This window comes from Podarcis muralis, chromosome 8 (assembly GCF_964188315.1).
Source record: "Podarcis muralis chromosome 8, rPodMur119.hap1.1, whole genome shotgun sequence".
In the NCBI taxonomy this organism is placed as follows: Eukaryota; Metazoa; Chordata; class Lepidosauria; order Squamata; family Lacertidae; genus Podarcis; species Podarcis muralis.
The window spans coordinates 7,565,507-7,580,557 of record NC_135662.1 but is presented as its reverse complement, the minus strand read 5'-3'; the positions used below and the strand labels follow the sequence as shown (position 1 = coordinate 7,580,557).

Below are 15,051 nucleotides of genomic sequence, written 5' to 3'. Positions count from 1 at the left end.
TGATGGCTCAAAAATATTGCCAAAATATGTCTTTATCATTGTGATTCTGATGACACAATCTAGTTCCCAATTTACAAATTTCTGTCTGTAACCTTGTTGACCTGTGCTCAGTGCTGGCTATTGATTTCAGAGTGTGCATAGAATCTCAGTCTGGAACACATGGATGGAATTGATGAACTTCTTATTATTTTATAAATCTAGATAATATACGACTATGGAGGAAGCCTGGGTCCATTGATGGGAAGAGCATTTAATGTATTCAGGGAGCTCTGAGCTTGCAGTTGGAGCTGCTGGGGAAAGATGTAGGCTGGGGTGCGAAAGTAGATTTGGCTGGCAGAATGGAACTTTTGCAAACACTTTGAATGCCTTATACAACAGCATTTTTGTTTTCAGTTCAGAACCTCCCTAGATCTTATATTACGACTACTTTTGTGCCTGCCTGAACAGCTATGTTAACCCTTTCATGTATTTCCCTGTTGGAAGACATAGGAGATTATAAATGGTGTTCGTGATTTTAAAGTGGCAAAAAGTAATTCCAAGATTTACCGTATCTGGCAAGGAAAGAAACTAAGAATAAAATTTAAATTACTTACAGATACCAAAGAGAGAGGAGGTTTCTCTCTACCAGATTTGAAATTGTATTACGAAGCTTCTTGCCTTTGTTGGTTAAAAAATACAGCTCTATTAGATCTGGAAGGATTTGATAAGAGATTTGGGTAGCATGCATATTTTTGTTATGAGAAGGCAAAAGTCCATAAAGGTTTTGTGAACCACATAATTCAAAATCAATATATGAGTTGTTGAATAGATTTAAGACTTAATAGAATGTAAAACACCATGGTGGCTGTTGCCGTTAGAGGCAACAACTATTAAAAAAAAGTTAAATATGGGGGGAAGGATGGGCCACCTATGGAGATTTGGTGATGGAGATGGATGACCAGTGGAAACTTAAACCTTATAATGAAATAAAAAACCTTGGTAAATGACTGGCTGCATTATCATCAAACAAATGAAGTGTTTAAAGAAGACCCCCCCCCCCCAAAAAAGGATGTGAATATATAAGATTTAGGTTTGAATTGGATTTATTAAGTAATAAAGTAAAAATGATGTCAAAAATGTATGTTACTTTTGGAATGGCATACAAAAGATGAAGAAGCTAAATCTGTAATGATACATTGCGCAAAAGATACTGGGCATAACATACAGCTAGAAGATTGGGAAAGATTGTGGAAAGATGGAATAAATTTTACTTCGCGCAGTTTGCTCAAAGAAAATGTAATGACATAATACAAATAATAAAAATAACTTATTATTTATACCCCGTCCATCTGGCTGAGTTTCTGCAGCCACTCTGTGCGGCTTCCAACAGAATATTAAAATACAATAGTCTATTAATCATTAAAAGCTTCCTTAAACAGGGCTGCCTTCAGATGTCTTCTAAAAGTCTGGTAGATGTTTTTCTCTTTGACATCTGGTGGGATGACATTCCACAGGGTGGGTGACACTACCAAGAAGGCCCTCTGCCTGGTTCCCTGTCACTTGGCTTCTCGTAGTGAGGGAACCGTCAAAAGGCCCTCAGCACTGGACCTCGGTGTCCAGACAAAACGATGGGGGTGGAGATTCTCCTTCAGGTAACGACGGAGGCCATTTAGGGCTTTAAAGGTCAGCACCAACACTTTGAATTGTGCTCGAAATGTACTGGGAGCCAGTGTAGGTCTTTCAAGACCGGTGTTATGTGGTCTTGGTGGCTGCTCCCAGTCACCAGTCTTGCAGCCACATTCTGGATTAGTTGTAGTTTCCCGGTCACCTTCAAAGGTAGCCCCACATAGAGCACTTTGCAGTAGTCCAAGCAAGAGATAACTAAATCATGCACAACTCTGGCGAAACAGTCCACGAGCAGGTAGAGTCTCAGCCTGCATACCAGATCAAGCTGATCAACTGCTACTCCCTGGACACAGAATTGACCTGCGCCTCCATGGACAGCTTTAACTCCAGAATGACTCCCAGGCTGCTCACCTTCAAGGCCACAGTTACCCCATTCAGGACCAGGGAGTCCTCCACACCTGCCCACCTCCTGTCCCCCAAAAACAGTACTTCTGTCTTGTCAGGATTCAACCTCAATCTGTTAGCTGCCATCCATTCTCTAACTGCCTCCAGACACTTACACAGGACCTTCACTGCCTTCGTTGGTTCTGATTTGAAAGAGGTAGAGCTGGCTATCATCCGCATACTGATGAACACCCAGCCCAAACCCGCTGATGATCTCTCCCAGCGGCTGCATGTAAATGTTGAAAAGCATGGGGGAGAGGACAGAACCCTGAGACACCCCACAAGTGAGAGCCCAGGGATCTGAACACTCATCCCCCCCCCACTTTCTGAACACGGCCCAGGAGGAAGGAGTGGAACCACTGTATGACAGTGCCCCCAGCTTCCAGCTCCTCTAGACGGTCCGGAAGGATGTTATGGTCGATGGTGTCAAAAGCCGCTGAGAGATCCAGCAGAACTAGGAAGCAGCTATCACCTTTGTCCCTAGCCTACCAGAGATCATCGACCAGTGCAAACAAGACAGTTTCAGTCCCATGATGGAATGGAAGATTTGAGACTGTGTGATAGTTGGCTATATTGGTCACATCTAAAGATGTTTTTTTTAAGAATATGTTTGATAACCGTCTCTTTTAGTGGGTCTGGGAAGGCTCCCTCACAGAAGCATTCACCACACCGCGAAGCCCATCGCCCAGCCCTTCCCGGCTAGGTTTTATAAGCAAGGATGGGCATTTAACACCAGTGAAACTAGCAAAAATATATGGAACAAATAACCAATGTTGGAAAAGTAAAGAAAAAGATGGCACCTTTAATCATAAGCACTGGATTACGTACTTCTGGTTCTCTCTCTCTCTATCACAATATCTGATCCAACGTTAGTCACAGGTAAGCAAAAAGCTCAAGTTAGAAATCCTTCACTTGCAAGAGCAGAAAGGGGCATAATTGGTGTGGCAGAATTAAGCACCGATGATGATAATAATGACTGACAAGCACAGCTTCAACCCCTGGGGTTAAAAGGTAAAAAGATAACACAGCTGTGAAAGATTCTGTATGAGGTTTTAGGAACAGAAAAGTAAAGGAAGCAGCCTCCTAAAATTTTGTCCATTGTAATTGGCAATTGGTGTAGCAGAATTAAGCACCGAGGATGATGATGATGATGATGATGATGATGATGATTGATAAGCACAGCTTCAATCCCTGGGATTAAAATATAACACAGCTGTGAAAGATTCTGTATGAGGTTTTAGGAACAGAAAAGTATAGGAAGCTGCCTCCTAAAATTTAGTCCATTTATTTATTTATGCCCAGCTTTCCTCCAAGGCTTTCAAGGTGGTGTACATAGTTCGTCTTGCTCCTCTTTTTATCCTCACAAGAAACCTGTGAGATAGGTCAGGATGAGGAACTCTGGTTTGAGGTTATCCAGTGAGTTTTATGTCTGTGTGGGAATTTGAACGCTGGTCTCCCAGATCTTACTCCAAAATTGGAATCACAATGCCACATTGGCTCTTTCCAATTTGCCCAGTGTTGCTTTACATTGTTGCATTGCAGGGGGTTGGACTAGATAACCCTTGGGTCCCTTCCAACTCTAAGATTCTATGGTTGTGTGACTCTGGATGACAGCACTTCTCAAGGGTTTCAGACAAGGGTCTGCCCTAATGGTTGATGCCAGGGATGAAACCCTTCTGCACAGGAGGCAGATGGTGCACCACAGAGCTATGTTCCTTGCCCTGGGAAGCATTTTTTACTTTGGTGAATATGGGAACCCTATCATAGAGACGCTCTGAAACCCCAAATATATTCAGGTAGCTGCAAGCCCCACTGGCCCCTTTATCTGGCAATTAAAAAGCAAGTAATTTCACCTTAACCACCCACTCCAAAATAACTACAAAGTATGAAAGACTAATCTCCAAAGCTTTAGCTTTGTCTTTGCTTATTTCCGTTAATAAAGACTAATTCTACCATTCTCTAAATTCTTCCAGCAGGAAAACACCGGACAAAGTAGAAAAGCAAAGACTGATCACGATGATCAATTACAGCCTCCCATCACTGTCCCCAATGAATGCTGGAGAGGAATATTACGGAATGGACAATGGAACTGTTCTCTCTAACAATAGCTTCACTAATAATAATTCAGGATTGACATTAGGAGAGTATATGTATCTATATATTTGCTTTTTAATCAGCATTTTGGGACTTTGGTGGAATGGGACTGTCATCTGGCTGCTTGGCTTCTGCATTAAGAGGACTCCTTCCACTACTTACATCCTGCACCTCTCCATAGCTGACTTTGGTTTACTCACAGTTAATCTTAGTTCGTATATATGGTCCCTGTTTGAAGTATCTGTCCTCAAACACCTTCTAGTATACATTCTTATTCTCATGTTCCTATTCTACAGCACAGGTCAATTTCTGCTGACAGCCATCAGCATTGATAGGTGTGTGGCTGTCCTTTTCCCACTTTGGCATCGATGCCACCGGCCACCAAATATGTCCACCGCTGTTTGTGCTTCAATATGGGGACTTTCTTCTATTTTCCCTGCAATTCACTTCACTCTCCTTCTGGCTGATTTCAATGTTTATAACATACTGGGCATTCATCTTATTGTGAATGGCTTCCTTTGCCTCCCACTCATGACTATCGCCACTCTGATCCTTTTTATCAGGGTTTGCTTTAAATCACACCAGAGGAGGAGGGGAAAACTTCTAATTATGGTCCTGCTTGCTCTCTTCTTCTTCATCATTTTCTCATTTCCACTCAATACCATTTTCATCACTGTTTATGTTTTTGATTCAGAACCTCCTTCTTTCTTAGAATATGCCTTCATACTTGCCTATCTGGATAGCTGTATTAACCCTTTGATTTATTTCCTGGTTGGAAGACAGAAAAGAGGCAGGTGTAGGCAGAGCATGAAAGCCACATTCCAGAATGTTTTCAAAGAGGAGGAAAACCCTGCAGAGGTAGGGGAGATCTCTTTGGAAACTCAGTTATGAGGGCTCAAAAATATTGCCAAAATATGTCTTTATCATTGTGATTCTGATGACACAATCTAGTTCCCAATTTACAAATTTCTGTCTGTAACCTTGTTGACCTGTGCTCAGTGCTGCCTATTGATTTCAGAGTGTGCATAGAATCTCAGTCTTGAACAGATGAATGGATTTGACGAACTTCTTATTATTCTTATTATTTTATAAATCTAGATAGTATACGACTATGGAGGAAGCCTGGGTCCATTGTATTCATACATTCATTTAATGTATTCAGGGAGCTCTGAACTTGCAGTTGGGGAAAGATGTAGGCTGGGTATATTCGGCTGGCAGAAGGGAACCTTTAAACACATTTTGAATGCTTTATGCATCAGCATTTTTGTTTTCAGTTCAGAACCTCCCTAGAGCCTATATTATGACTACTTTTGTGAGTGCCTGAACTGTTGTGTTAACCCTTTGATTTATTTCCCTCTTGGAAGACATAGTAGATTATAAATGGTGTTCATGATTTTAAAGAGTGGCAGAAAGTAATTACAAGATTTATCTGGCAAGGAAAGAAACCAAGAATAAAATTTAAATTACTTACAGATACCAAAGAGAGAGGAGGTTTCTCTCTACCAGATTTAAATGTGTATTACGAAGCTTCTTGCCTTTGTTGGTTAAGGGATTGGATATTGTTAAAAAATACAGCTCTATTAGATCTGGAAGGATTTGATAAGAGATTTGGGTGGCACGCATATTTATGATATGAGAAGGTAAAAATCCATAAAGATTTTCTGAACCACATAATTCAAAAATCAATATATGAGGTGTTGAATAGATATAAGCCTTAATAGAATGTAAAACACCATGGTGGCTGTTGCCGTTAGAGGCAACAACTATTAAAAAAAGTTAAATATGGGGGGAAGGATGGGCCACCTATGGAGATTTGGTGATGGAGATGGATGACCTTCTGGAAACTTAAACTTAAACCTTATAATGAAATAAAAAACCTTGGTAAATGACTGGCTGCATTATCATCAAACAAATGAAGTGTTTAAAGAAGACCAAAAAAAAAAAAAAAAAGCTAAAAATGGTGGTGGGGGGGATGGCCCACCTATGGAGATTTGGTGATGGAGATGGATAACCAGTGGAAACTAAAACCTTATGAGGAAATAAAAAAACCTGGGAAATGATTGGCTGCATTATTGTCAAATAAATGAAGTGTTTAAAGAAGACAACAAGAAAAATGGAATATATAAGATGTAGGTTTGAATTGAATTTATTAAGTAATAAAGTAAAAATGTTGTCAAGAACATATAAGTTACTTTTGGAATGGTATACAAAAGATGAAAAAGCTAAATCTATAATGATACATTGGGCAAAAGATATTGGGTATAACATACTTTTAGAAGATTGGGAAAGATTGGGAAATATGGAATAAATTTTACTGCACGCAGTTTGCTCAAATAAAATGTAATGAAAATGATGTACAGTGGTACCTCGGGTTACATACGCTTCATGTTACAGACTCTGCTAACCCAGAAATACTACCTCAGGTTAAGAACTTTGCTTCAGGATGAGAACCGAAATTGTGCTCCGGTGGCGTGGCGGCAGCAGGAGGCCCCATTAGCTAAAGTGGTGCTTCAGGTTCAGAACAGTTTCAGATCCTCGGGGGAATCTGATATGAGGAAAATGGAGGTTTTAAAAAATGGCACAGTTTTGAGTAGTTAGCAGTAGTTAGCAATTGAGTAGTTAACATTTGGGAGTGGGGAAAAATCTACAGGAATTCCCCACTTTCCAGAAGAAACTTCTCATGGCTCTTATGTTACTGTATCCATTGGCTGCAATATTCCCTGTGTTTTTGTACTTTATGGTATATAGATTATTATGTTAACCAAGTTGAGCATGGAAAGATAAAAGCATACTATGCTATTAATCAATAAATGAATATCACTCGATTAAGTCACAGAGTTGTTAATTGCTTTCCGCTTCCCAATGACTAGGAAACCACCTTTTATCAAGAGTTCTTTCTATAACAGTGAGACTTAAGGCGGCAACAAACTCCTCCTAATTTTGCTGATGGCTATCTTGATCACCAGTAAAGAAACAGTTTCTTCTTGTCACAAGATGTTGGCAAACTGATTAAGCGCAGATGAAGAGGAGAGGATAATTTACAGGACATTAGCTGGGTCAGTCTTACAAGTTTTCATTGCGACTTGGGCATTGCATTGATTCCTGCAAATCCTTCAATTGCCTGCTTTCCCCAGCACAGAACGCTCTTACTCCTGCTTCCTCCTGCTCATGGTATCTGAGCCACAGATTCTCACAGGTATGTGAACATATTTCATCTGCAAGGGTGGCAGGACTAGGACAGAATGAGTTCTGGAGATCTCAGCGCCTGATAGACTTAGTAGCTTCAGGTCCAACACTAAGGCTTTGAATATCCCTTCCAAAACCCTACTGATGTTTGTCCCCAATCAACAGCAAATACAGTGGTTCCTCGGGTTGCATACGCTTCAGGTTACAGACTCCGCTAACCCAGAAATAGTGCTTCAGGTTAAGAACTTTGCTTCAGGATAAGAACAGAAATCGGGCTCCAGTAGTGTGGCAGCAGCAGGAGGCACCATTCGCTAAAGTGGTGCTTCAGGTTCAGAACAGTTTCAGGTTAAGAACGAACCTCCGGAACGAATTAAGTACTTAACCCGAGGTACCACTGTAGCAGGTTTTCATGGGAATAAGCAATGGCACAAAAGAATCACCTCTCATATCCTTGCATAGAAATCACAGTTCAAATGGAAGTGTGGATTTTGTATCCAAAATCTGAGGCTGAGTGGTTTGCATGCAGAAGAGTCCAGATTCAGTCTCTGTCAGGTAGGGCTGGGAAGGACACTGTCTGAAATGTGAGGATCTATTACCAGTCTTTTGAGGATGCTTTCCCTAACTCAGTAGGTATTACTAAACTAGCTCAACAAATGATCTGAATTGGTGTAAGCCAACTTCCTAACTAAGTCAATATCAACCGATTTAAATAAGTCACAACCAAGTGCCTTGATTTCAGTGGGTCAATTCAGAGTATGGCTTAATCAAATAGCATCCAAAGTATTGGGTTACATGTATATCCAGCCATGTCATTAGGGAAACATCAAATGGCAGAGTTCCTGGCAGAGCCTTAGCTGTGCATAATTATAAATGTGCCTGACTCTATGCACAAATTCAGCTGAATGTGCAGTCACCATAAAGATCTGCTTTTACAATCCTGCCCCTTCTTATGCACTTATATGCATGGTCTTTTATGGGAAGAGGACTAATATGACACATCGTCATATATTCAATTAAATAAGTTCATCCAGTTTAATGTCCCTCAGGAACCCTTCCTCCAAGGATCTTCCCCTGCTCCTAAATCAAAAGAAAATTGAGACGTTCCTTGATTGATGTTAGTCAGCCACATATGCCCAACTATTGTAGCTGTACCTCTTGTTTCTTTTTTCTTTTTTAAAATTATTCTTATCAGCAATTTCAACATAACAAATTATCAAACCATATAATCGCATACATTATTTCCCCCCTTCCCCCTCCCTTTGCTCCCCCACCAAAGTCCTCCCTCAGCTCCTCTCTCTGATTTCTCAGCACATATTATTCTCTGCATGTTATAAAATTTTACATATCCTTACATTATCTATCTAACATGTTATCAACCAATAAATTTGTCTATGTTTATTCAAAACCTGCCAACGAGTCCAGTTCATTTTGTTGTCTTTTTAAATAATTTGTAAAAAAAAGCTCCCATTCTTCCTTAAAGCCACAGCTGTCCTCGTCCTGCAATTTACATGTCAGTTTAGCCAACTCTGCATATCTCATCAATTTTTATTGCCACTGTTCTTTCATTGGGATTTACTCATTCTTCCATCCTTGTGCTATCAAGACTCTTGCTGCTGTTGTAGCATACATAAATTAATTCTTTATATTTCTTGGCAGGTCTTGTCCTACAGTCCCTAACAAAAATGCTTCTGGTTTCTTTACAAATGTCATTTTAAACATCCCCCCCCCCAATTCATTGTATATCATTTCCCAATTTTTTAAAATTTCTCTCCATTCCCACCATATATGATAAAAAGTCCCTTCTTTTTCTTTACATTTCCAACATATATTTGACCCTGTATTATACATTTTTACGATCTGCACTGGTGTAATATACCATCTATACATCATTTTCATATAATTTTCTTTAAAGAGAGAACAATCTGTAAATTTCAAGTTTACCTTCCACAATTTTTCCCAGTCCTCAAATTGTATATTATGTCCTATATCCTGTGGCCATTTGATCATAACCGATTTGACCTCCTCATCTTTTGTTTCCCATTCTATCAAAATACTATATGCTTTCTTCAGCAGCTTCACTTCTTCTTCTATAACTTCCTTTTGAAATCTAGAAGTTGTGTAACTAAACCCTTTCTTATTCTCTTCCTTGTACATCTCATGTAGTTGTCTGTAATGTGCTCTGGCCATTACTGATACGGAAGACCACATGTGACTGTCCTACCTATTTACTGCATTATGTCCAGATGGCATTCACATAGTGAGCATAAAAGAAGCCTGTTGGAATGCAGAAAACCAGTGGGACATGGTTGACTACAGGTATAAACTTTACAGAAGGATGACCATGGTAAAAACCCCAAAAGGCACAGATGAAACATTCCCAGTATTTTTGTACTCTTTTTTGTACATCCGTTTTGATTCCGTTAACCAGATTGAGCATGGAAATATAGAAGCAGGGTATGATTTTAATCAATAAATGAATTTCACTTGATTAAGTCACAGAGCCATTAGCTGGTTCTCCCTTCCCTACCTCTTGCAAACTAACTTTTCCCAGTAATTTCTTTCTGCAAAACTGAGACTTTTAGAGTGTAATCTCCACTTTAATTTCAGCAAACAGAACTCTGACACCATCAACATCACTTTATGTATTAATTTATCTATTTATTTATGATTTCTTTTTTAAACATGATTTTTAATGAGTTTTCCAAAATTACATTTCACATAAATTACACAAACTTCCTAACTACCTACCATGTTACTCAAAGGAAGTATCGACCTCCCTCCCTGGATCCTGCCACCTGAGGTGGTCTCCTCAGCTTGCCTTGTGGGCAAGGCAATCCTGCTTCCGTCTAGAAGGACTCTTCAATCTGGCATCAAAGTTTGCTTTTAATGACACTCAGATTGTGCCTCTAAACATGAGTTGGTCTTTGCCAATGCAGATGTTTGCCTCTGCCCAGTCTGTGGAATAGCAAGTCCAGCATTGCATACTTAACTGGATGTGATCTTTGCAGAGTCTTGCACTGCTAGAATTCCACATGTCTGTTACAAAGTCTCACTGAGTGAATTTGACGATGGTGGTGAAGGAACATATCTGCTTTAGTGGCTTCCTTTAGAAAGCAGGAACAGAATGATGGACTAGATCTACCTCTGTTCTGCTCCAGAAAAGCTCTTCTTTTGTCATCAGGGACATAAGAAAGGAAAAACAAGTGTGGTTGCTTCCAGATGTTTTGGGCTATAACCCCACATGCCAGACTGTTGTAGCCTCAACAGCTGAATGGCTGGCACAGGATACTACTAACTACTTTTAGCAGAGGTGAATGATTTGGAAACAGAATTTTGAATCAATAAGAGGACAGAGGAGTGAATGAAGAGCTCCGTCCAGAGCAGAAAAAGTCGGTGTAGCCAAGTCAGGAGATGACCAGATGGTGAACTAAGTTTCAGCACTGGAGTTGGAGAAGAATGTGGGGCTTGTTTTCATGTTGTGCCAGAGGAAAAAACATAACTGATGGAACATGCAAAACCAAGTGAAGAAAAGAATGCAAAATAAAGCCCCATCCTTCATGTTGCCTTCTCTGTTGATGCTATCAGGACACACCATAAGAAGGGAACAGCTGGGGAAGGCCAAAGAACCATCCATCCCGGCAACCTTTTCTCACAGTGGTCAAACAGATGTTTATGGGAAGCTTACAAGCAGGACCTGAGCACAACAGCTTTCCCCCCAGTTCTGATTTTCAGCAACTGGACTTCAGAGGCATACTGCCCCACACACAGGAGGCAGAATATAAATTTATCATCCATTGATGTGTTCAGTCCTCTTTTAAAGTCATCCAAGTTGGTGGCCATGAGTATATACTTTGGGAGCAGATTCCACGGTTTATCTATCTACTTTTCAGAGAAGTATTTTCTTTTGTCTCTCTTGAATTGTCCAGCATTCAGATGCACTAGATGGCCCTGAGTTCTAGTATTATAGGAGAGTGAGAAAAATAATAATATGGCATTATAAATTATTATTATTATTATTATTATTATTATTAAAATTTGTATACTACCCTATACTCACCTATACCACCCTAAATTTTTACATTTGCTATAATATTGCATGCTCTTAGTGCTTTTTCGTACATCCATAACTTCCAGTTTTGTACCTCCATAATTCCAGTTTCAGCACGAAAATTTAGAAGCTTTTTATGATTCTATTCAATAAATGCATTTCACCTGATCAATTCAGAGTCATTTGTTTCCTACTGCTTGCAAGCCCACTTCTTGCAAGAGTGGTATTCTAGGGTATTGCAAAAAATAATCTCCTCCTAAATTTGCAGATGATTGTATTGGCAATCCAGTGAGAATCGTTTTTGTCTTGTCACTGGCAAACGGATTAAGCATAACTGAAGGCAAACGGGCACATTGCTGTACATCTTGCCATGAGCTTTTAAATGCATTGAATGTTTCCTCAAGACTTGGGAGTGGCATTGATGTCTGCAAATCTTCTGGTTGTTTATTCCAGCACAGGAATATATACTGCTGGTTTTTTCTCTCTCCATCATGATATCTGATCCAATGTTTGTCACAGGTAAGCGAAAAGCTTAAGTTAGAAATTCTTGCCTGCTTATTTCCACTTTTTACAATAAAATGAATACCTCTAGCCATCTCTTGCTTATCTCAGTAAACCAGTTTCACAACTTTTTTCATCTTGTTCTGTGTTCCCCATTTCTGTTTTGCCTTTTCCAGTAGGACAGGGAGTGCACTGAGCCTGATGTTGTACTAAATCAAGCAGGTTCCTAATTTGGCCAGTGAAACTGCAAAGGAAAAACCAGGAGCCTTGGAGCAAGCTCCCCGTTGTTCATTGGCAAGTGGAGATGGCTCCAATGCATGACCCAAAAATCTTTGTACCTCTATCAACTAGGGGTGGGGAACCTCCAACCGATGGGCCAAATATGGCCTGTCAACCTTCTGCATTTATGTCACAACAACAACAACAACAACAACAACGACAACAACAACAACAACAACATTTTATTTATACCCCACCCTCCCTGGCCAAAGCCCGGCTCAGAGCGGCTAACAACAGGAAAAACAGCACATTTTACATAAAATCACAGCTAATTAATTAAAAAACATTCTAAAATCAATTCAGAATCAAATTAATGGCAACCATTGGGCTAGAGGTCTGTGAGGATTACAGAAGGAAGGAGGGGGTCAGATTGTGCTTTGGCCAAAGGCCTGATGGTACAGCACTGTCTTGAAGGCCCTGCAGAAAGATGTCAACTCCTGCAGGGCCCTAGTCTCTTGTGGCAGAGTGTTCCACCAGATCGGGGCCACGGCTGAAAAAGCCCTATCTCTGGTTGAGGCCAGCCTAACCTCCCTGTGGCCCGGGATCTCCAAGATGTTCTTATCTGAAGACCGTAAGGAGATGGGAGAGAAATCATTTCAGAAGCCATGTGGCAGTATCGCTTTCAACTGGATTAAAAATATCCTAATCTTCTGCATCCTCGGGGGCGGGGGGCTATAGGGCAAGAGGCTCCCACCACTCCTCTTCATCCAGCCATGCCCTGACATTAGGTTTGTTACTGAAGAGGTAGCTTGAACTCGAGATGAAACAGATGAGCCATTTCACCTTAAAAATTAACTCTCATATTAGGAATTAACTCAAGAATTAACTCACAAAGACATGGAAGAGTAGGCTGAAAAGTTTTAGTTTCATCTTTATTCATTAACAAAGACTAATTCCACCCTCTCCACCCCCAGCAGACATATCTACACAAGAAGAAGCGCAACAGCAACGACTGAGTACAATGGCCAATTACAGCCCAATGGCCCTGTCTCCTTTCAATGCTAAAGAAGACTATTATGGAGAAGACAATGCAACTGGGTCCTCCAACAATAGTAGTTATGATTATCCAGAATGGATTTTGGATATTTACCCAAATATATATATATTTTCTATACTCACAATTTTGATTTGCATTTTGGGGCTTTTAGGGAATGGGACTGTTGTCTGGCTGCTTAGCTTCTGCATTAAGAGGAACTCTTTCACCATTTACATCCTGAACCTCTCTGTTGCGGACTTGGGTGTAGTCACAGCTAACTTTTTTATGGAAATGATTTTGTTTGCAACAGGAGACTATTATGGACCTCTGTATGATTTTCTACAAGATGTCTTTCAAGTAATGTACAGTGCTGGTCAATATCTACTGACAGCCATCAGCATTGACAGGTGTGTGTCAGTCCTCTTCCCAATTTGGCATCGATGCCGCCGGCCAGCAAATTTGTCCACCACTTTGTGTTCCATAATATGGGTACTTTCTAGCCTTCTCTGTGGAATTACCTTCACCCTCCGCCTGAGTGAAATGGTACACAATTATACCATGAAACGTTACCAATATGCTGTGAACGGCATCCTTTGCCTCCCGCTCATGACTATCTCAACTCTAATTCTCTGCCTCAAGGTCTCCTTCAAATCGCAACAGCGAAGGCGGGGTAAAACTCAAATAGCCATCTTGCTTGCTCTTCTTTTCTTCATCATTTTTTCGTTTCCACTAAATGCCTATTACATCAGCCCTTATGTTTTTGATTCAGCCTCTCTCTTTTCTTCAATTTATGTCTACTTATTTGCCTGCCTGAACAGCAGTGTTAACCCTTTGATCTATTTCCTGGTTGGGAGGCAGAAGAGAGGCAGACACAGGAAGAGCATGAAAGCCATACTCCAGAATGTTTTCAAGGAGGAGGAAAGCTCAACAGAGGAAGCAGAGACCTCTGTTGAAACAAAGTGCTAATGGTCCCAAAAGACCATCACTTTTATCTAGTTTATACTATGACATTCTACATTCTACTAAGCAGATGTCTATAACTTCAGGTTGCATTTCCTGTAGCCTACTTAATTTGTATTCAGTATTCACGTCTTGCTTGAGCTCATATAGGTGAGGTTGTAGTCTTTTCCTGTGACTGAAGACAGTTCTGAAAGCATTTGGCACAAACTCCACTAATATGGCCAAAATTATTTTGACTTGGAATCATAGAATTACAGAAATGTAGAAGTGGAAGGGACCCGGAGGGACATTTAATTCAAGCCCTGCAAAGCCACCATATGCCTTCTGAATTCCACTTTTTTTTTGGGGGGGGGTAACCTGAAAAATGAAAACCCTGGAACATGAAGAAGTTTCCTGTGCCACCTACTACTGTACTGCAACCTTGCAAAATCTTCCATCCTGGATAGATACTTAAGGGTGGCGAGTTCCATGTTTTGAGCTCATCAACAGAATGAGCAGAGCTTTTTAGTGAAGTAGGAGGGCTTTAGTCAGTTGAGGTGGGTAGATTTGGAGAGGAAGAGATAATGGCCACTAACTTACAAAGCAGTAAGGGCGGCCGGAGGGGCGGGGAAGGCACTAAAATTAAGGTTAAGGCATTTGTGCTGCAGGTGGGAAGGACTAGACATCCCATGAATTAAACTTGGGGGGGGGGGTCCAAATATGTGAGTGGTGAAAGAAGTGATTTCTTCAGGCAACTGAGTTTTGGATAGACAGGAGCATCAAGGAAAGAGGACATGTAGGAGAATGTACTGTGTTGTAACAGAGGAGCCATAGAGGAATGGAATGACTTTTGCCTTACTGCTGAAGGGGAAGAAACTTGACAGACTAAATATCACGAGCAATGTACAGGGAAGAATCCAAAATAAAGAAAAAGCCCACCCCGCTATCTTTTACATCCCATTGATGCTGCTGCTACAGG

The 15,051-nt window shown here is 40.6% G+C and overlaps 2 protein-coding genes across 2 annotated transcripts; both read left to right on the top strand.

Moving 5' to 3' along the window:
* The first annotated feature begins 4,065 nt into the window (after positions 1-4,065).
* LOC114601287 (mas-related G-protein coupled receptor member H-like) lies at positions 4,066-5,034 on the top strand. The gene has a single exon (XM_028738498.2). It carries the CDS (start codon positions 4,066-4,068, stop codon positions 5,032-5,034), a length of 969 nt encoding a protein of 322 aa, XP_028594331.2.
* An 8,084-nt stretch (positions 5,035-13,118) lies between these two features.
* LOC144328785 (mas-related G-protein coupled receptor member H-like) lies at positions 13,119-14,099 on the top strand. The gene has a single exon (XM_077933613.1). The coding sequence runs from the start codon at positions 13,119-13,121 to the stop codon at positions 14,097-14,099; it is 981 nt and encodes a 326-aa protein (XP_077789739.1).
* Positions 14,100-15,051: the final 952 nt, after the last annotated feature.

What these genes read in the sequence shown, in the direction of transcription:
- LOC114601287 (XM_028738498.2), top strand. Translation starts at nt 4,066, where the DNA reads ATGATCAATTACAGCCTCCCATCACTGTCCCCAATGAATGCTGGAGAG.
- LOC144328785 (XM_077933613.1), top strand. Translation starts at nt 13,119, where the DNA reads ATGGCCAATTACAGCCCAATGGCCCTGTCTCCTTTCAATGCTAAAGAA.